This window comes from Anser anser (genome assembly GCF_964211835.1).
Source record: "Anser anser genome assembly, chromosome: 2".
Taxonomy (NCBI): domain Eukaryota; kingdom Metazoa; phylum Chordata; class Aves; order Anseriformes; family Anatidae; genus Anser; species Anser anser.
The window spans coordinates 93,819,779-93,838,400 of NC_139721.1; the positions used below are offsets into that span (position 1 = coordinate 93,819,779).

Below are 18,622 nucleotides of genomic sequence, written 5' to 3' on the forward strand. Positions count from 1 at the left end.
GTTAGTGTTAGGTCAGAGGTTGGACTAGGTGATCTTGGAGGTCTCTTCCAACCTAGACGATTCTGTGATTCTTTTTTCTGTCAACCTATACCACACAAATATCTCTAACCATTGCTACTAATGTACATTATGTTCACAGACTACATCAAGAAGACTTTGTGTATTATCACAAGAGGCAAGAAAAGAAATGTCAGTTCTACTAAATGAACAGGAGGAGTTAGTGATTTGGGAAATACTACAGTAATGATGATAAAGCTGCTGGTGTTATTGAAGCTGTATTTGCAAATTGAAAATTCTATTGATAAATGAAAATTAAGGAGCTTTAGCTGTAGTGGATTTACAGTGTAGCAGATTGCTACTTTAAAAAAAAAATCCATCTGTGTGTATGTATTTTTAATGTTAAAAGAAATGTTTTAGAAGAAACATCTCTCACTCTCATAATGGTGTTGTTTGTTAAACAGCCACACACGTTTCTCACTTCAAAATTTATTTTATTTTTTGTGTTTAAGGTAAAGTTAGAGCAGAAACAGCCAAAGTTTGAAGTCTGAACTTTACTTGACTCTTACATGGGTGTGAGAGCAGGAGTGGCAAACCAGAAGTTGCCTGAGTAAATGTACTGTGCCAGTAAGTCAGAAACCATGGCAGATAAGCCACTCAGGCATTCTGTTGCCAGAGCAATCCTTCATTTTTGTCTTCTGAATGTGTGAAATTTTTTTGGAATAGAGTAAATATAGGGAGTATTCAAAATCGAGATTGTTCTGATGTACAAAAGAGAATGTGGTCAAGTTTTAAGTGACATCTAGGTTGACTGAGACACCCAAGTCCATGGTGAATTTAGAGCAAATAAACCTTACAAACAAAATTTATCAGACAAGAGTTTAAGCAAAACTGTTTGTTGGGCTCCGACCTCTAGTGATGTTGCCAGATCCAAACTTTTGGGAAGATGACAACTTCCACTGCAAAACAGTCTTGGTTAGTTTATACTGCTGTAATCCCTCCTGGCATGCTAGCAAGAATAGAAGCTTCTCTGACTGTTTTTACATTACCTTTCCCCTCTTCAATCTAAAAAAATTGAAAGGAAATGTGACCATTGGCACAGGATGATTTTGGGTAGCTCAGAGATTAAGAAAGAAAACTATTACATTGGAGGCTGTGCTGTGTTAACACAACTGTGTTAACAGTGCTATGTAGAAAAAGATTTCTAATATTGTTCAAGAATTTTGTGTATGCATTATGTGGAGTCTATTTGTCTAGTTTTTCACCTAAAATTATAGAAAATTATAGAAAATTGTTAGTCCAAATAGTATACAAGTCCAAATAATATAGAAGTACTCATTTGCAACATTAAGTTTTCACATTGCACTGTTCTAATCTTGTGATCACAGGACAATGTTAGTGGTACTATTTGGAAATGAATACTTTATTACTTGCTGTTACAATTTGCTCTAGGCTAGCACTTGTTCTTTTATACTTTTTATATTCATTATGCTGATGTTCAGGTTCAGAACTGATGATGCTTTTACATATGTGAACCTGGGTTCCAAAGAGCAAACTGAGGAATTAAAGTTTTAGTTCAGAATCTTCCCCCTTTGTAGTGGTCACATAAGAAGTGACCCATCAAGAAAGGGGAAGTGATGGGAAGCTTCCTAATATTTTTCTGAGTATCATCAATCTGTTCCCAAAGGTAGAGATAGAAGCAAAATTTCATGTGTACTACTTCAGTTTCTTCCACTGAGGATGATGCATTTGAGTAAATAGGTTTGTTGTGATAAACATGGCTTAAAACAAATATAAGGACATATCCTTCCTAAAGGTTTCTTAACCGTAAATGTTATAATAAAGCACAGGGCTTTAAAATATATTATTAATGCTCCTCATACATATTTTTCTCTTTTCATTGAGGTGGCCACCCTTATGACATGTGTCTTCATAAAAGCCTTCTTTTTCCGCATTCCCTCTATAGTTACTGTTTTCCATTCCTCCCACCCCCATTCCTGTTTTATTTCAGGTACTTTTATGCGGGATATAGCTCAAAAATCATTTAATGGCAATCCTATTTTTAGTTTTACTCTAATTACTGTTTTTTGCTGGTGAAGAATAGCTGCCATGGTGCACATTTCTTTTTCTCTTGTGTCTACTAGCAATACAGCATTGCTCACATATGTATCAATTTTGTGTTTATACCTTAAATTGGAGGGAGAAAAACTCATCCCCTTTCCCCACATTGTTGTGACAAGGAAAAGACCAAATGTGAGAGGCAGGAATAGCCATGTCTCACGGGGAAAAAAAATTAAAAATAAATATGTCTTACTCTTCTAAGTGCAAACCCAAACATTTTAAATGGGTTAATAAAGAACTGGTGGTGCAAGGGAGGGACAGAAAAACAAACATGACAACAGTGACAACAATAAAAACAGTATGCTTGAATAGAATGCTTTTGGTAAGGAGTCATTGTTAACTTCAAAAGTTTCTGCTGGGATTGGTAAGGCCTTTCCCATTGTGGTCCTGAATGACGATCCAAGCTAAACTGTAGCAGTCCTGATTGGAGACTACCAGGTAACCACTATGCTACAGAAAAATTCATTTGAAAGGTCTGTATGTTAGATTTGGCTTTGAGTCTATACTGAACAAGGGCCTTAGTGTGGTCTTAGGCTGAATCTTTACAGTGATTGTCAGTGCAATGTTTTTCTAAATGAGAGGCAAATCAAAATGCAGTCTTGACCTCTTGAGCTAGTTAAAAATCCTTGGACATGTTTTATCAGAAGAGGGATGTTAATCCTGCTAATGAGAGTCCTGGACAAATTCCAAGTAGTTAATTGCAGTACGTGTAATGTGTTTTTCTGATTAATGAAAAGTTGGATTACATTCTTCACTTCCACTGTCACTGTGTTTTTCTACTAGCTAATTCCGTAAGATACTACCACATATGCTTCACCTAAAACAGACAAGTAGTCACAGCAAAATTTGGTCAAAATAAAAAGTTTATTTTTGGTTAAAACTGGGAGAGCGATGGATGTAGGGATTTCCTACATGTTGGACCGTGGTGGAGACAGAGTATGCTAGTAATGAACTGGTCTGTAGAGGGTTGTGTTAGTGCTGACATTTTGTTGTGAATAACCAATTTCTCCTTGTTTTAAAACATTGAGATGCAGCTTCATTTCACATTTAGTCAATTGACATAGGATTCACTTCCTAACTGTTGGTGTCTAAAACTGAGAAATCTTGCTTCATCCTTCTGTTAGTGGATGCACTTTCAGATTTGAGTGTGATTTGACTTCTGAACATGTCTGAGATGAGATCAAAGACAGATAACTTACTCTTAGCAGTGGCTTTTTGAGGTACTTGAAGTCAAATTCAATTTCTATGTGTAGTGTTTTGGTTTTTTTCTAGTCTGAAGTCTCTGTTGTCTTAACGTCTCTATGCTTGGATCTATAATTTTTTTCCTCTGTAAACAACTGTCACTGTCTAAAGGACTGGTCTTTTTTTTTCTGATTTGCTAGAGACACTCTCTAAATAAGAAGAAATGCTTAGGCTGCAAACAGAACTAATGTAGTAGCATGCTTCCCAGCAAACAAAAGGGGTCAAATGTTTTGTTTGATTTTTTTTTTTACTTTGAGGTTTTCCTGATGGAAACGATCAAAACCATCTTCTATTACTCTGATGTAACCCTACTTAGTACCATGTTTAATGTCAGAGCATCTTTTTGGAAAGTTTTCTATTGAATTTTAGTTTTAAACTTATGCCCACATTTTAGTGTGTAAATTCCTGTTCTAAAGATCAGCAAATCTGTAATTTAATATACAGGAAAAAGTGTGTTAGCAAATCTTTACCACTAGAAGTAAACATAAGTATATACTTTATATTCCCACTTGTTCCCCCTGTGTGTGGGAACATAGGCTTCCCATTAATGACAACAAGAAGTCTTCAGCTCTGAATTTCTGAATTGTCAGTCTGATAGAGGAGGATTTTCATTTTTTTTTTCAAGTTTTTTTTAATGCTTTAATAGCTTGCTTTATATAACAGCATTATTCTTAATTTACTTGTGAATACATGAATAGTGACCTATGAATAGCATGTCATAACCAGTTATCCAAAGAGGAATAAAAAATAACAAAACATGACCAAGGTTCTTCTACTCTTGTGTTTTATGGATGCAGGCTTTATGGGTGATCAACCAGGTGAGACTATATTTTGCACAGACCTGAAGATGTTTTGAAAGCAGGACAGTTTTCACTAGTTCCTCTTTATTTCTTAACCTTAATCCAGGAAAGTTTCTTAAAAAATTGATGTTTTAATGGGCTGGGAAATGTTTTCATCGGGTGAATGGCTCTTTCTTTCCTGTTACGGTTTTCTGTTGTTCACTGTGGCAAACTAAAAACTTTCTGCTATTCTTGGAATGCTTGTTGTGCTCTCTTGTAATTTCTTTCAATTTCTGTGTGTTTTGACAGGGGAAAGTCTTCTAGAACTATCACTTTTGAGCAGTTTAAAGAAGCTCTTCAGGAACTCTCCAAGAAACGATTTAAAGACAAGAGTGATGAAGAAGCAGTTCAAGAAATATATAAACTAATTGAAGGAAAAGCCCCAGTTATATCTGGAGTAACGGTATGTTACTGGTTGATTGAAAGGATGGATTGTTCTAGCTGTCTTTTGTTCTACTCCAGTGTTGTTATATTCATCTGCTTCCCTCTACAATCCACAAATCCGAGCAGTATGCTTCCGGGGCTGGAGGCAACAACTGTGCTGAATGAAAGGAAAGATTATGCAACACCTGAATATTGCACTACTGTACTACTGTGGCAGTGTCATTGCTTCTCTTGGGAATCGTAGTACCACCTAGCAGGGCGGTCAGAAAAAATGAACAAGATAGTGTGTGATTGAAATACAGAAATGTTTATTAAGAGTGGTATACCCAAATAAAAAATAGTAAATTTAGAACTTAATCAAACAGTTCTAAGTTGATGTGTGAAATACCAGAAAGACTGAAGTAAAGAAGTCTTAAAATCTACTATGTGAATACAAGAAATCTGGAAATAATTGTCACGTAGTCTGATCTTTGATTTCTGTTTTTTCCAAGTCTGTCAGAACTATAATGTTTGTTTTGTTGTTCTTGGTTTGGTTATTGATTTTGTGTTGTTTTGTTTGTTTGTTTTTTAATGTTTCAGAGTGTAATTAAAGTTTATATATGAAAAAGAAGTTATAAAGCCTGGTGTATATAGGTTTGGTCGTCCTTTTCAAATGGGCAGGTTGGACAAGTTTTTACTATGTAGTTCAGTAGTTACTGGAGCATTCACCATGAACTTAAATACTCTTGTCAATTTAGTTCCTCTGCTTAAAGTCTCCCTAAGTTTAGTCTGTAGAGCTGTGAATGAAAATCTAATTTCCAGAAAAGCTAATATTTCCATAAATTGGTCCTGCACAAATGAACAGTGGAAAAGTGGAGAAATCTCTTCTGAGTTGTATAGTTTGATAGACTTGTACAAGATTTCATTCTATTGACTCCTGTGCTTTCATTTGAAACAAGTGGTAGTTTTATTAGAGACTTAAAATGATGAGCCTTTCTTTTTGATCTGTCCAGGGTTTCTCCCTTTGAATTATGCATATTCTTTTAGGCCTCACTCTGATTCCTTTACATTTTTGTGTTTCAGCACTCAGGTACTGAATTGATCAATGGCTGCTAACAGGGAAACAGTCTCCTTATGTGTGAATGGCTGGGTGTTGAGAGAGCTTTGCAGCTGCACGGAAGTATTATGTAGGTGCTGCAAATGTGTATGAATGTGACAGCAGCACAGGGAGAGTAATAGAGGGGGAATATAGACTCATGGAATCTTTTAGGTTGGAAAAGACCTTCAAGATCAAGTCCAGCTGTCAAGTTGATCTAGTGAATCCCATAACTAAACCATGTCCCTTAGTGCCATGTCCACATGTCCAGGTGTGTCCATGTCCACAAATACCTCCAGGCTTGGGGATTCCAACACTTACCTGAGCAACCCATTCCAATGCTTGACCACCCTCTCCATGAAGAAATACTCCCTATTTATTTAAACCTCCCATGGCACAACTTGAGACCATTTGCTCATGTCCTATCACCTGTCACTTGAGAGAAGGGACCAAAACCATCCTTACTGCAACCTCCTTTTAAGTAGTAGTAGACAGCAATGACATCATGTTTTCCAGTCCCTTCACCAACTTCCTTGCTCTTCTCTGCACACTCTTGAGCAACTTAGTAACCTTCTTGTAGGGAGGGGCCCAAAACTGAACACAGTACTCTAGGTGTGGTCACACCAGTGCCACATAGAAAGGAACAATTGCTTCCCTAGTCTAATTGGCCACACTATTTCTGATGGAGGCCAGGATGCCATTGACCTTCTTGGACACTGTTGCATTAAAGGCTAAAGAGGTTTGGCAGCACCTAAACCCCTTGCGTGCCAGCTTCTCCTCAGATACCAAAGGGGCTGAGGGCAGCTGGACTTAGATTCTGAGTGATGCCCAGTTCAGCACTAGAGTCCAGTAGCATTCAATATATTGAATTACCAAAATCACAAATGCACAAATAGTGCAATACACCTTCAGTCTCTAGTAGATTAATGACTGGTGTAGTGTTTTGAAGCAACAGCAGTACAGGTTCTTTTAGACTGCTGGTGATAAATACACTGTCTGCAAAGCATGTGCAAATACCAAGAATATGACTAACACAACTAACTACATATAAGTTAACTTATGAAACAACTCTATAGAGAATGTTAGGTTTTCCGGGGAAGCACTCAGTATAACCAAGAGTTCAAATCTCACCCAATTGGTGTCCCTATGGGGGGGAAGAGAGGTTCAGCCTGTCAGCTGATCCCAGAAGTCAGCGATGTCCTCCTGACTTGTCAGCATTTTTTCCTAACATTTTGTCATTTCATTTCACTTGTCATTTCATTTTTTCCTAACATTTTTCGTCTCCTGAGCCATTTTTATACTATTTTCTTACTTTAAGGTGGAGATTGAGTGACTAGTCATACATATCATTGTTATAATTGGTATAAAATTTTCTTGCTTTAATGCTTTAAAGGTGCAGAGAAATTCAGAGTGCATACTGAGTGAGGGGTGGTTGCACCTTGGAGATGGGTAGCCCTCAGGATGGAAGTGTGTTTTGGCATTATAATGAGATTATAATGAGCAAAGTTCACTCAGAGGACATAATTTTGTTATCAGTTTGACCCAGGGCTGGCTGTGAAGTCTATCAGTTCTGTAGTATCTAGTTCCCCCTCCCTGCAGTGATATCACAGAGTCTGGCCATGGTGTCTTCACTCCACCCCAACCCTCCATGCTATTTCTCCAAGAGTCAGCACACCAAGCTCCCCCAGTGTTTTCTAAGGTTGCAGGCTATGTTGCCAAGAGGACTAACATGGAGCAGATTCCTTGCATATATTCCACATCTCACCCTGGAAGTTTCTTCAGTGCTGAACCTTCTCTTAAGATGTGGACATACCTTTATTCTCAATAAGCAACTCCATCCACTATGATTCTTCGAGCCCAGTCATCCCGCCAGTTCTTCAGTAAGTGATCTGTGCACCTGTTCAAGCCATGAGCAGCCATTTTCTCCAGTAGAATACCGTGGGAAACAGTGTCAAATGTTTTACTGCAATCCAGGTAGACAACATCTACAGTCTTCCCCTCATCTACTAACTGAGTCATCTTGTCACAGAAGGAGGTGAAGTTAGTCAGGCAGAACTAACCCACCATAAATCCGTGCTGGCTGCATCTGATCAATCGATTTTCCTGTATGTTTTGTGGGATGACATTCAAGCTGATCCATAAGCTTCCCTGGTACCGAGGTCAGACTGACAAGCCCATGGCTCCCTAAATCCTCCTTTCTGCTCTTCTTGTAGAGTGGTGTCACATTCGCTAACCTCCAGTCAACTGGGACCTTCCCGGTTAGCCAGGACTGCTGGTAAATTATTGAAACTGGCTTGGTGAAAATATTGTGGAAAAATAGCTAATAGCTAATATTGTAGAAAATAGCTAATATTACAGGGGAGGAAAAAGGGTCATTTGTAAATCCTGAGTATGCAACATATGATCCGCTCCTTAAAGCTGGGCACTACACAATCTTACATTGAGGGTGCTAGATCTGGGCCAAGCAGGTACTGTTTAACTTACTAATTTGAAATTGTTCCTGGAGGTGATGTCACAAACAAGGTACCTTCCTTAATGAATTTTGGTGCAGTTCTAGTGGGAATACTAATCAGTGGGAAGTTTGGGGTGATCTATATAGAGTTAGGACTTGTGGTGTTAGAACACCCAACTGGTGTTAACTGGGGATTATTCCTTCAAAAGTCTTCACCCTGACTTCATCAAAATGGTGTTACTACTGTCTGGCTTTATTGGAGTTAGTTACCATTTTTTTCTCTTTTTGTGTGCTAAGCAGAAGAAGCACGAATGAAATCCAAATTTTTTGTTCAAGTTTGATCTGTGTTCCTGACTTTCAGCATTTTTTTTTAATGCATGTGCGTGCTTTCCCATGAATCAAAACAAAACAGCGCACACAGACGCACACAAATCAAGAAACATTTTTTTCTCCCCAGTATGCACTGCCAAACAGGCTCTGTTTTTTTCTAGAACCTCCCCCCCTCCCCCCCCACATGCACACTTTGGGGCTCAACAAACCCTCTTCTCTCAGCTTCTCACTGTGTATGCCACATGCTCCAAGCTCCTTACTATCTTAGCAGTTCTTCTCTATAGACACTGACACAAAGGGGTAAAAAGTAGCGAATTTGTACATGATCGTTTTAAATCAGTAAATCTACTGGTATAAAAACAATTCCTTTTTACTTTGTGTAGCTTTTTCTGAGACCGTGACCTGTTCTGATCTTCTCAGTGAGGTTTTAGTGTGAGCGGAGATTCAGTTGAAGGGGCGGGGCAGGGCAGGGCAGGGCATGCGTATCTTTTCTGACTCCTCTAAGAAGTTTCCACCAACTTGGAGGTCAGGTAACCACATCTTTGGGTTGGAGGCCCACAGTTAAGGAGCAATATATCATGTGATTACTTATGTACTGTTATTTTTATATATACATATATGTTTATTTATTAAGGACAGAACAATGTTCCAGGAAAATACCAGTAAAAATACACGTTTGGTGAATGAACAGGTCCTTTGTCAATAATCTTCCCTTTTATGCTTCTGGCTTGTGTTAATGAAAACAACTGAGTAAATGAAAGAATGGCCAGCCTTGGAGGCCAGAAGTCTTGGTATTTTGGAAAATACCATTGGCTGGTTCATCTGGTGTTCCCAACCAGTTTATACATTCATTATATTTACGTCTCTTGTGCAAAGTAAAACTTTTCTGATAATGATAGGTTTGAAAAAGAAGGGGTAAAAAGCCAAGTTCATGTGCATCTTCTGTGATATGCACACTTTTTGGTTAACTATATTTCCAGACAGAGAAGAAAAATGGAGGCTTCTGTGAGTTCACAGAAAGGAAAGAAGGAAGTTGCTCCAAGTGGTTTGCTGCCTCTAGAAAAATGTAAGTAGGTAGGTATAACTTAAGTTATAGGAGGTAGGTAAGTAGTAGGTATAACTTACTGCAGATAGTAAGCGGTCAAGCACTTGGAGATCAGGAGCAGAATTACTATATGGCAAGAGAGAAAATTTGTCTGTGGTACACTGTTAAAAACAAGGCGGAGTGCTTACTTGCTTTTAGATGGGAATTGTCCTCATTCAGCTCTTTGTGCAGTTCACTATATTTCTTCTTGCATTTTTCCTGCTGATGAGGGATAGTCAGCTCTTTCCCCTCCCACTTTTTTTTTTTCTTTTCCCTGTGAAATTGGTAATGAACAGCTGGGTGGCACAGAAGAAGGAGCTCCCAGCTACTGTGTTAAATTGCGTTGCTCTTTTGTCTGTTGACAGTTTAGTCTCTGGTTACAAATGTTCTGGATGTTACTAGCAAATAATTAAAAACAAACAAAAAGAAGAACAAAAACAACAATAACAAAACTTGCAAAGATTACTAACATTGGTACTGTGTCTGAAACCTCCCAGAACATCTTGGTTACATAAACAAATCTCTGTAGCAAACCTTTCTAGGGAGACATGCCATTAGATACTAAAATGTTGTGCTTGAGTGAGCAAATAAAGAAAGCCATTCAGTTTCAATGAAGAATTAAGGAAGGATGATTACAGTTGACAGAGTTAGTGTAGCCCGGTAGACCATTGCAAAAATGTATCCTGTTTGGGTAAGGAGTAATATTTGCATCTTACCTAACAGTCATCATTTGAGCATTTTTGGCAGCGTTAACCACTCCCAGTGCTCTGATTCTCTGCTACACAGAAGTACTGAGTTACTGCTGAGTTACTTGTTGTTTTGAAGAGCAATACTGTCTCTCGAATAGCCAGCACCACGTTTTGCAGCTCTCCCATCAGAGAATTAGTAACTTACCACGAGCTGAGAAAAGATGTTTGATTTCAAAAAGAAGTGGTGTGGAGGATGTGGCTTCCATGGTGGACAAGCCTCAGTTACAGCGTTCATTTCCATTGTCTTGGTACAAATTTGAGCATGTTTTCCATGTATAGCATGAAAAGATATTCAAGCTATGGTGTTGTGTGGAAGAGCTTTGTGTAACTCTGAAAGCCTGTTTGTTAGGTGTCATTAATAAGTGCTTGTTTAATCCGAAGATGGGTAGAGGTGGAATGAAGTTTTTGATGGAAGATGCTCTGGGAAACTTTTTTACTTCACTACGAGGAAGTAATTTTTGTCTCTAAAATACACCCTAACATATGGTAGCGTGCATAATGACACCTAAAGTGCATCAATATTCGTTCACGTCATCATCATTTCCACTAGGACACAAAAATCTTCTGTTTTCTTTTTTCTTTCAGTGCCCTTTTTCTCCTGATTTTCAAATGTAAACTTATTTTTTCTCACTCCAATCATGCAGGCTAGCATGTTCCTGTATTGTTCTGTGACATACTGTTTTCATTCCATTTGCACAGTGACATTTTCTTTTTCTCAATGACCACAAAACTTTAAGTAGCCTTATATGACTCCGTGGAAATAATGTAGGAGAAAGTTTTTGCACAAAGCTGCAGACGACTAATTTGGGAACACTGAAAGTAACTTTCAGTTCTTTTAGTTTTTTACTTCTGTCTTGACTCTAGTGTTTAGAATAAATTTTAGTCTCTCATAGCAAGGAATTCTACTTGTATTGGTTTGCTTATTGTACATTGGTGGAGCTGGGCTTTTATGCTTGGATGTTGAGCTAACAGGTTTTGAACATGGCAATTCCTGTCTTTGGTGTTTAAAACTTGATTGTTAATCAGAAGTATCTCATATTGAATGTCCCTTCAAAAACTTTTTGATATAAGTTGCACTTTTTTATTCTTGGCTATATTATTAATGTAATTCTATGTAATGGCAAGGAACAAATGTTTCCTTTTGCTGGAGGTGAGTAGATATTTACATAGTGTTCATCATTAGCATCAGTACCATGTACAACGCCTGTACTGAAAGTAATATTTCTGATGTGTGTTTTTGTGTGTCTTTTCTTTCTTCCAATAGAAAGCCATTTCATCTCCAACTGTATCACGCCTTACAGATACATCAAAATTCACGGGTTCTCACAAAGAGAGGTTTGATCCCAGTGGGAAAGGAAAAGGCAGAGCTGGCCGAGAAGATCTGGTGGATGCTTCAGGATATGTATCTGGCTATAAGCATGCAGGCACATACGATCATAAAGTACAAGGAAGCAAGTAAGACTGAGGGTTTACAACACAGATGGAGAAAGAGAGGGGGAAAGAGAATATAGTTTTAAGAATGACATAGATGAATCCTATGTTTCAGTTGTTGTGAATGCTGAGACTATGTTTTCAAGAAGTTTTCAGGAACTGGAACTGATTTCAACATCTGCTGAGCTACTTGCAGCACAATGCCACTTCATTACATTCCTCATGCACACATTGGCAAAAATAACTCTATCAGTAAAAAAAAAAAAAGGCATGATTTTGTTCAGCGCTTTAGACAAAAAAGTCAAGAGCTGTTATATTACTCTTCGTCAATTTGAGCAAGAAATTTCAAACATTCCTAAATGTCCTGAGGATGTAGAAGAGAACCTCTTGAAAAGAGGCTCTTTCATAGCAGCATTTCTGAAAAGTATCCCATTATTTATGCAGATTGATTTGACTACTGTTTGTGGGCTTTTTCAAAAATGTCTTATGTGCAATCCGGAACTTTCCTTAAAAGATTCAGCAGTGTATTATTGCGGAATAAGTGGTTGTAATATACAAGGTGCTACCATGTAAACTTCATACACCATTTATGAAAAATTAAAATAAGAAAAAAGATCTATTCTGGGACAATACAGGTTCTAACATATTTACGTCAGCAGAAGGAGGTGGAGAATACCAACCCCTTACTTTCCTCCTGTCTATACTTTTTGCTTTGTTATTGTGTGTACTGTGTAGCATGGTACGCCTGGCTGATTTGTATGAAGCTAATTTACTAACCTGAGAGGTGAGGAACAAGACATTACTAAGAAAGTCTACTAAAGCTTTTTGTAGTCTGTTTTCAAGTTTGTACTGCCTCACATTTGAAGTGAAGGGGGCATTAAAATAATAATGCTTTAAAATATTGATTTTGACTAAACATTGCCGATCAATGCTAGTAAGTGAATGTTATTATGCACATATTCCCTTTAAGCTATAACATATGTAAAGAAGGTTATGACCCCCTGTATTAAGGACATTTAGTATTAATATTCATGTAATTAATTGCAACTTGCACAGAAGAATATACTATTATACTTGTGCTACATGTTCTGTTAGTTTTATTTGAAGCCAAAGGACTTGATTCTCTGTTCAGTTGTGCTGTCTTATTTGGGAGTAATTTTATTGATGGGAATGGCTTTCTGTTGCTATAGAAGAACCAATTCCACACGCTTAAGGTACAGACAGCTGAATGTGACCTGCCTGTGGCCCAGATCGCCCAAACAGGTTAATAAGAATAAAAATCACTCTTTTTTATTTTCATTTTTATTTTTTGTAATATATATATGTATACATACACACATATACACACATATCTATGTACATGTATATGTACACACACATACATACACTGGTTAAAAGGGAGAGAAAAGGCTGGTCCAGTTTTCCACAAGAGCTGAAGTGGAATACTCCAATGTATTGCTCTGGTTCTATAAAATTATGAAAGACAATTTTTTGAGTGTTTAAATACAGCTCCTAGCTGGCTTGCTTTGCTTTCTTTTAAAAAGAGCTCAAGCACTGATTTTAATGTTTTACTGTGGATAAAGGTTAATAACTTCACTGTTTTCTTCCTACCATTATCAGCATCAGCATCCCACTCAGAGTACATAAGATTCAGTGAGCTTCATGATCTGTCACGTGCCATGCAGGTTAACAGTCTGTATTTGGCCCATGTCCAAAAACAGAGAGCTAGTTTTCAGTCCTTTCACATTTCATGTTTTCCTTTTCTGACACTGAATGGCCTTTCTTGTAACTTTGCCTCCGATGACCCTTTGAGCCCATACATCAGCCTGAAACCACAACAATAACACATAAAGGCAAGGATTTCATCATGGATTTGAAGATTTTTATTTGTTTGTTTATAACTTGTATTGGTTTTTATTTTGGGGAGGGAGAGAAGTTTGCTAAAACTTAGTACATGTTCTTGTAAGGATTTAAGTATCTTTTTGCCATGATTGGCTCTGGTTATCTGGGAAGATTTTTGATATATCCAAGGATGCTCAGGATGAGAAGCATTCAGCTTTGTGTGAGTCTTTCCAAGATTTACTCTTTGTTCTTGAAGACAAATTTACAGGGAATGAAGGATTATCCAATCCTTTCTTGCACTGGTGACCTGTCACACTGAGGCAGCAAGTAGCATACTGTGATATAAACAACGGCTAAATTATTCCAGCATGGCAGTAAACTGCTAACTGCAGAGAACCCTCTTCTTTGTGATATATCACTGGTGCCTGTGCACCTGAAGGTTAGTCCTTTATTTTATTTTATTTTTATAAGCAAAATGGCTAAGTCTCCCTTAACAAATCCTTAGCTAAGTTAAAGGCAAGATTAATGTCCCTGTTCTTCCCATTGACTTTAAGACTTGGCTGATAGCTCACTGGTAGCTGAAAAGATCTGGACCCTGCCTGAATGAAAGGTGAAATGAAAGTCCAGTCTGGCAAAAAGGTGAATGAAAGTTCAGCCTGTTGCAGAGCCCTTCCAATACTTTGTTCATCTTGCCATTTGTTGCTAGCTAGCAGTCTTGTCTGGCATACTAGGTGATGCCTAACCTAAAGTTCCCAAGTGAAGGCTTTCTGAAGTATGCAAATACTGAGTGTCAGTAATGATATAATGGAGTAATGTTATAATGGAGTAATGATTGGTTAGGAAGTTTTTAAGGTCATATTAAGTTTTAAGTTGCTATTCCATAGCATGAGAGAGATCAGCACACTCATAAGACAGAAGGCATGCAAAATAATTGTGAATGGGGACAGATCCAAGCTGACGCTGACAAGAAATGGTGAAGAAGAAATGACACCGACTTTGCATTACAGTATGAAACCTGTGCCAGAACCAAAGCACTTTGTACGGACCTGATGCAAAGTTGTATAAAATTTTCAGTGACATAGTAAACTTTGGATCAGGGCCTGAAAAGATGCTTTAGATAGCAATATTTTATTTTGAGGAACATGCTTTTTCTTCTTCTACTTTGCAGTTGGATAGTTTAAAAACACAATCATACAAATGCATGAAAAGAAATCATTCTGATATGACAGTGAAAAATGGAAGTTGTGGCTGGAAAGGTAATACTTTGGAAGGATTTTTCCCTTTTACTACACTTGATGTGGAAGATATGGAAGATAGAGGTTATGAACAAAAGCACCGTATACAGTTTTGTATCAGTGGTTCATACACTTACTTAAGCTCTTACTTTCTCACTCATTTATGTGGGAAATAAAAGCCTAAGTACTAGTTTGAATGTTAACCATATTTCTAAAAGTTCCAGGCCTGTTTGGGAATGAGGCAAAGTGGTGGTAACCACTTTTATTGTTTGTTCACCTGCTGTTCTCAGGACAGCAAGTACAGCTTGTAACGCAGAGATGATGGGAAGGGATATCTTGGGAGGTGGAGGAGAGTATACTCATCCTGTGTACCACTACTCTATGTAAATGGCATGCCTGAAGTGAGGACATGGTGTACCCAGTAAGGTTTATACTCATCTCTGTTTTTTGGCCATCTAAACTAATTCCATCAAGCTTTCCAATCTGATTTCTCATCTGCAATGCTCTTGTCTATGAAAACCTATTATTCCTAATTACCTTTGCTGTCAGTGAACATACTATTGAGGTAAATGTGATCAGAAAGTTCAGGTAGCTTTTAGCAATAACTACCTATAAGAACAAACTCAAATTGCACTGTTCATTTAAAATTAAACCCTTAAATACTATGATAGTACCCAGTCTTACCTGCATCTCCAGTCTGACTGTTGAACCTTTGCAAGATTGAGGACAAGAAATAAAAATCCTAAGGCAGAAGAATAATCTTATTAAAAATATATATATATGATTCAAAATGTGCAGAAGAAAAATGGGTTTTATTATTAGTGCTTGTTTAATCAATTTCTCACTCTCTGTGCTTTAGTTACTTGTTGAGAGTTTTCCAACAATCATATCTATATGGAAATTTCAGGAAAAGATATTGTCCTGCTCTTTATGGCTATCAAAGCTATCACAATAGTGTTACTGAATAACAGACATTAAAAAATATGTTTTTTTCAACAGTCCTATATGAACAGTTGTGATTAGTTGTAATAAAGTATTTGGAAGACCAAAAGAAATGCTGAACATTGGACAATAGACAATATCTGGCCTGTTTGTGTTTTTGCATGTGTGTGTATGTGTGTTTTTAAAAACACACAATATTTCTTACCAATGGCACAAGTATCTTTTTTACTTTAGGGAAAGGATAGGTAAATTTCCAACCTACTCATATGTCACACCTTGTGTTTTTCATCAGCATAGTCCCCTTCAAAGATACTTTGGACTAAAATATGATATTTCTCCTGCATTTTACTGACCTAACCTCAATTAAAAATTCCTCTGGCAACTTTTTGAAATTATAGAATTCATGGGTTACCATTTCAGTCGTGTTTTTCCTTTGTTGGCTGAGTTAATATCATTTTCATGGCAGATGGAATTTGTTGGTAAGCCAGAACTAAACGGTAAATGACTACTATGGATTTGGCTTGCAAGTGAGAGGTATCGAGAGAAAGTGCTTGTGCATCCTTCTCCAAAACCAAAACTTTAAAGTAATTGTGTTATTTTTTTCTTAAGTGATGTCAGTTAAAATAAACTTTCTTTGTGCCTGCATGTATGATAATTATCAGCTGTTCAAAATATAACCTTACCTTACAGTAATGCATGTATTTTGGAGGCATGTGTTTGTCATCCATAAATAAGAATTCTGTTTGCACTCACCAAGAAACAAACCATTTGCTTTCATGATAAAATGTAATGTGTTGCACTAGTACATATCCTTTAAACTCTGACTGTTGGCCTTGTGTGTGCTAAAGTGACTGCACCTTTGTGTATATTGTTTATAGTGTGAATATTATGTTCTGTCTGTTAGTTGGTAGTAGGTAATGTAATACCCAGGATTTGTGCTGGTTTGTGTGTGTGTGTGGGTGCACATAGTTTTTGGATCCAGCTAAGTAACTAAACCATGTAAGTGCTGGCCTAAACCTTAAATCTTAAAAGGCAAAGCTCTAGTCCTGCAGCCTGAGATATTCAGCATGGCCAGTTGCTGGTAATGCTGCCATTCTACCTCCATAGCACAAAAGTAGAGATCTAGAATTTTCATGTTTTGACACATATGTCTACTCTGTTCCTATTTCTGGAGGAAAACACTCTTCAGTGATTCTAACATGAACTTATAATGGCAAGAAGAGTTCCTCCCTAGTGAGGAAGTAGAAAAAAAAGAGTCAACAGTTCCTCTGAGTGCTCCCAGGAGATAATTTAAAATTTTGCCCTGCATGGGCCCTATATTTTATTTTGCCCCAGCTTTGTGATGCAAGTTGACACTCACAATGTATGCACGCAGTTCTTCATCAGTCAGGTAAGTACGAAGTCATGGTATACTGGGGGCAGGAACAGGGAACAGGAGACTGTCATACAATGCCTGTGGACTTTTACAAAATGAAATACCTGAAGCATAATGACAAATTTCAAACTTGTGTGAAATTCTCAGTTTGGAGTGCATCAACTTGATACATGTGTACCTCCTATATTTGGAGTTTTGCCCATAAAATAGCATTTAGACATTAAGTTATTAATTTTTTGCACCCAAGTGCCCATCTGGCTACCAGATATAAGCTGGAAATGAAGGACTGAGCTATTCCTTTTAAGTGTTCAGAGTCCTAAAACTAGTGAGAGACCTTTAGTTGCATTCCTGCTTGCTCATTAAACTCAAAAACAGTGCTTTGTCTCAGCTAAGAATGGTGCCTCAGGAGACTAAAGAATATTGCAGATAGATGCTCCAAATCTTAACTGTCTGAGCAATTTGTTTATCCAGATACAAATAACTGTTATATACTTTTTTTTTTAAATATTATTTATTTAGTGTTTTTCAGTATATTACCTGAGCTATATTGTTTCAAAATCTGTATAGAGATGGTGGATTTCACAAGTTTAAGATATAGCTGTTTTCTTATAGTTCTCAGAAAACATTTAAATTTAGTTGTTTCATTCAAACTAATTGATCTAATTGATCACCCACTGTAGGTAGACTTTGGCAAGAGCAAACCTGATAATAAGCAAAAGGAAAAAAAAACAACACAAACCAACACAGTGTATTTGCTGAGTATTCTTGAAAGAGATTTACAATACTGATTGTCTGAAATGACTTAAAAGAAAAATCTCCTTTGTAATCATCCGTGTGCAAATGTCCACTACTTTGAGGCATGTGAGACTACAGAAGAGATTTTTTGTTTTGTTGGTTTGGGATTTTTTTTATACATTACAGTTGCAAATTGACATTGAAGTGCCCCATGCAGTAACCTGACCTGATCTGGAAAAGTTTTAAGCACCTACCACATTCCATTGCAGGTAAAGATACAATTAATTAATTTTCAAATATATTTATAAAGCTTCTCTTTTTGTGAGTAAAGTTTCTGACACTTGAACAAAGTGTTTTTTGTTGTAAGCAATTGTAGAGGCTTGCAAGATAACCCTCACCTAAGGGTAGTTTGCCCTTACCTTCAAATATCTTTATGCAAGATTTTTCTATGACTTCATACATTTTTCAGCACAGGTCACAAACTTGAATAAAGTCACATCCAAGTTAATTAAAAATATAGTCCTAAAAATATATCCATATGCTTCATCCATCTTTACATTTTAATCAGAAGCTATGTTGTTGTTGATCAACACAAAAAAGAATAAAGGAGGAATGACAATCTGTATCCCAACAATCATGAATTGTTTTAAGCTCCAGTTTACATCAGATGAGTTTCTGCATGGTTGCGTTTGCTCAAATGTTATTTTTAAACAAAGCAATGAAATAATGTGAAATAATGCAGCCTATGTTCTGCTGAGTTATGTTAATGCAACAGTAAAATGCTGTGTC

At 37.2% G+C, this 18,622-nt stretch overlaps 1 protein-coding gene across 8 annotated transcripts in view; it reads left to right on the forward strand.

The window, feature by feature from the left end:
- The window catches only part of TPPP (tubulin polymerization promoting protein), a 51,888-nt gene extending 38,885 nt beyond the window's left edge, over positions 1–13,003 (forward strand). For 5 of the 8 annotated variants that reach the window (XM_083824273.1, XM_083824275.1, XM_083824272.1 and 2 more), the window contains 3 exons: positions 4,449–4,602; positions 9,421–9,506; positions 11,538–13,003. In XM_083824273.1, coding sequence (XP_083680399.1) covers positions 4,449–4,602; positions 9,421–9,506; positions 11,538–11,784 — 487 coding nt within the window. In that variant the 3' untranslated portion in view covers positions 11,785–13,003. The other 3 variants (XM_083824278.1, XM_083824276.1, XM_083824277.1) reach the window with 2 other exon arrangements.
- The last annotated feature ends 5,619 nt before the right edge of the window (positions 13,004–18,622 follow it).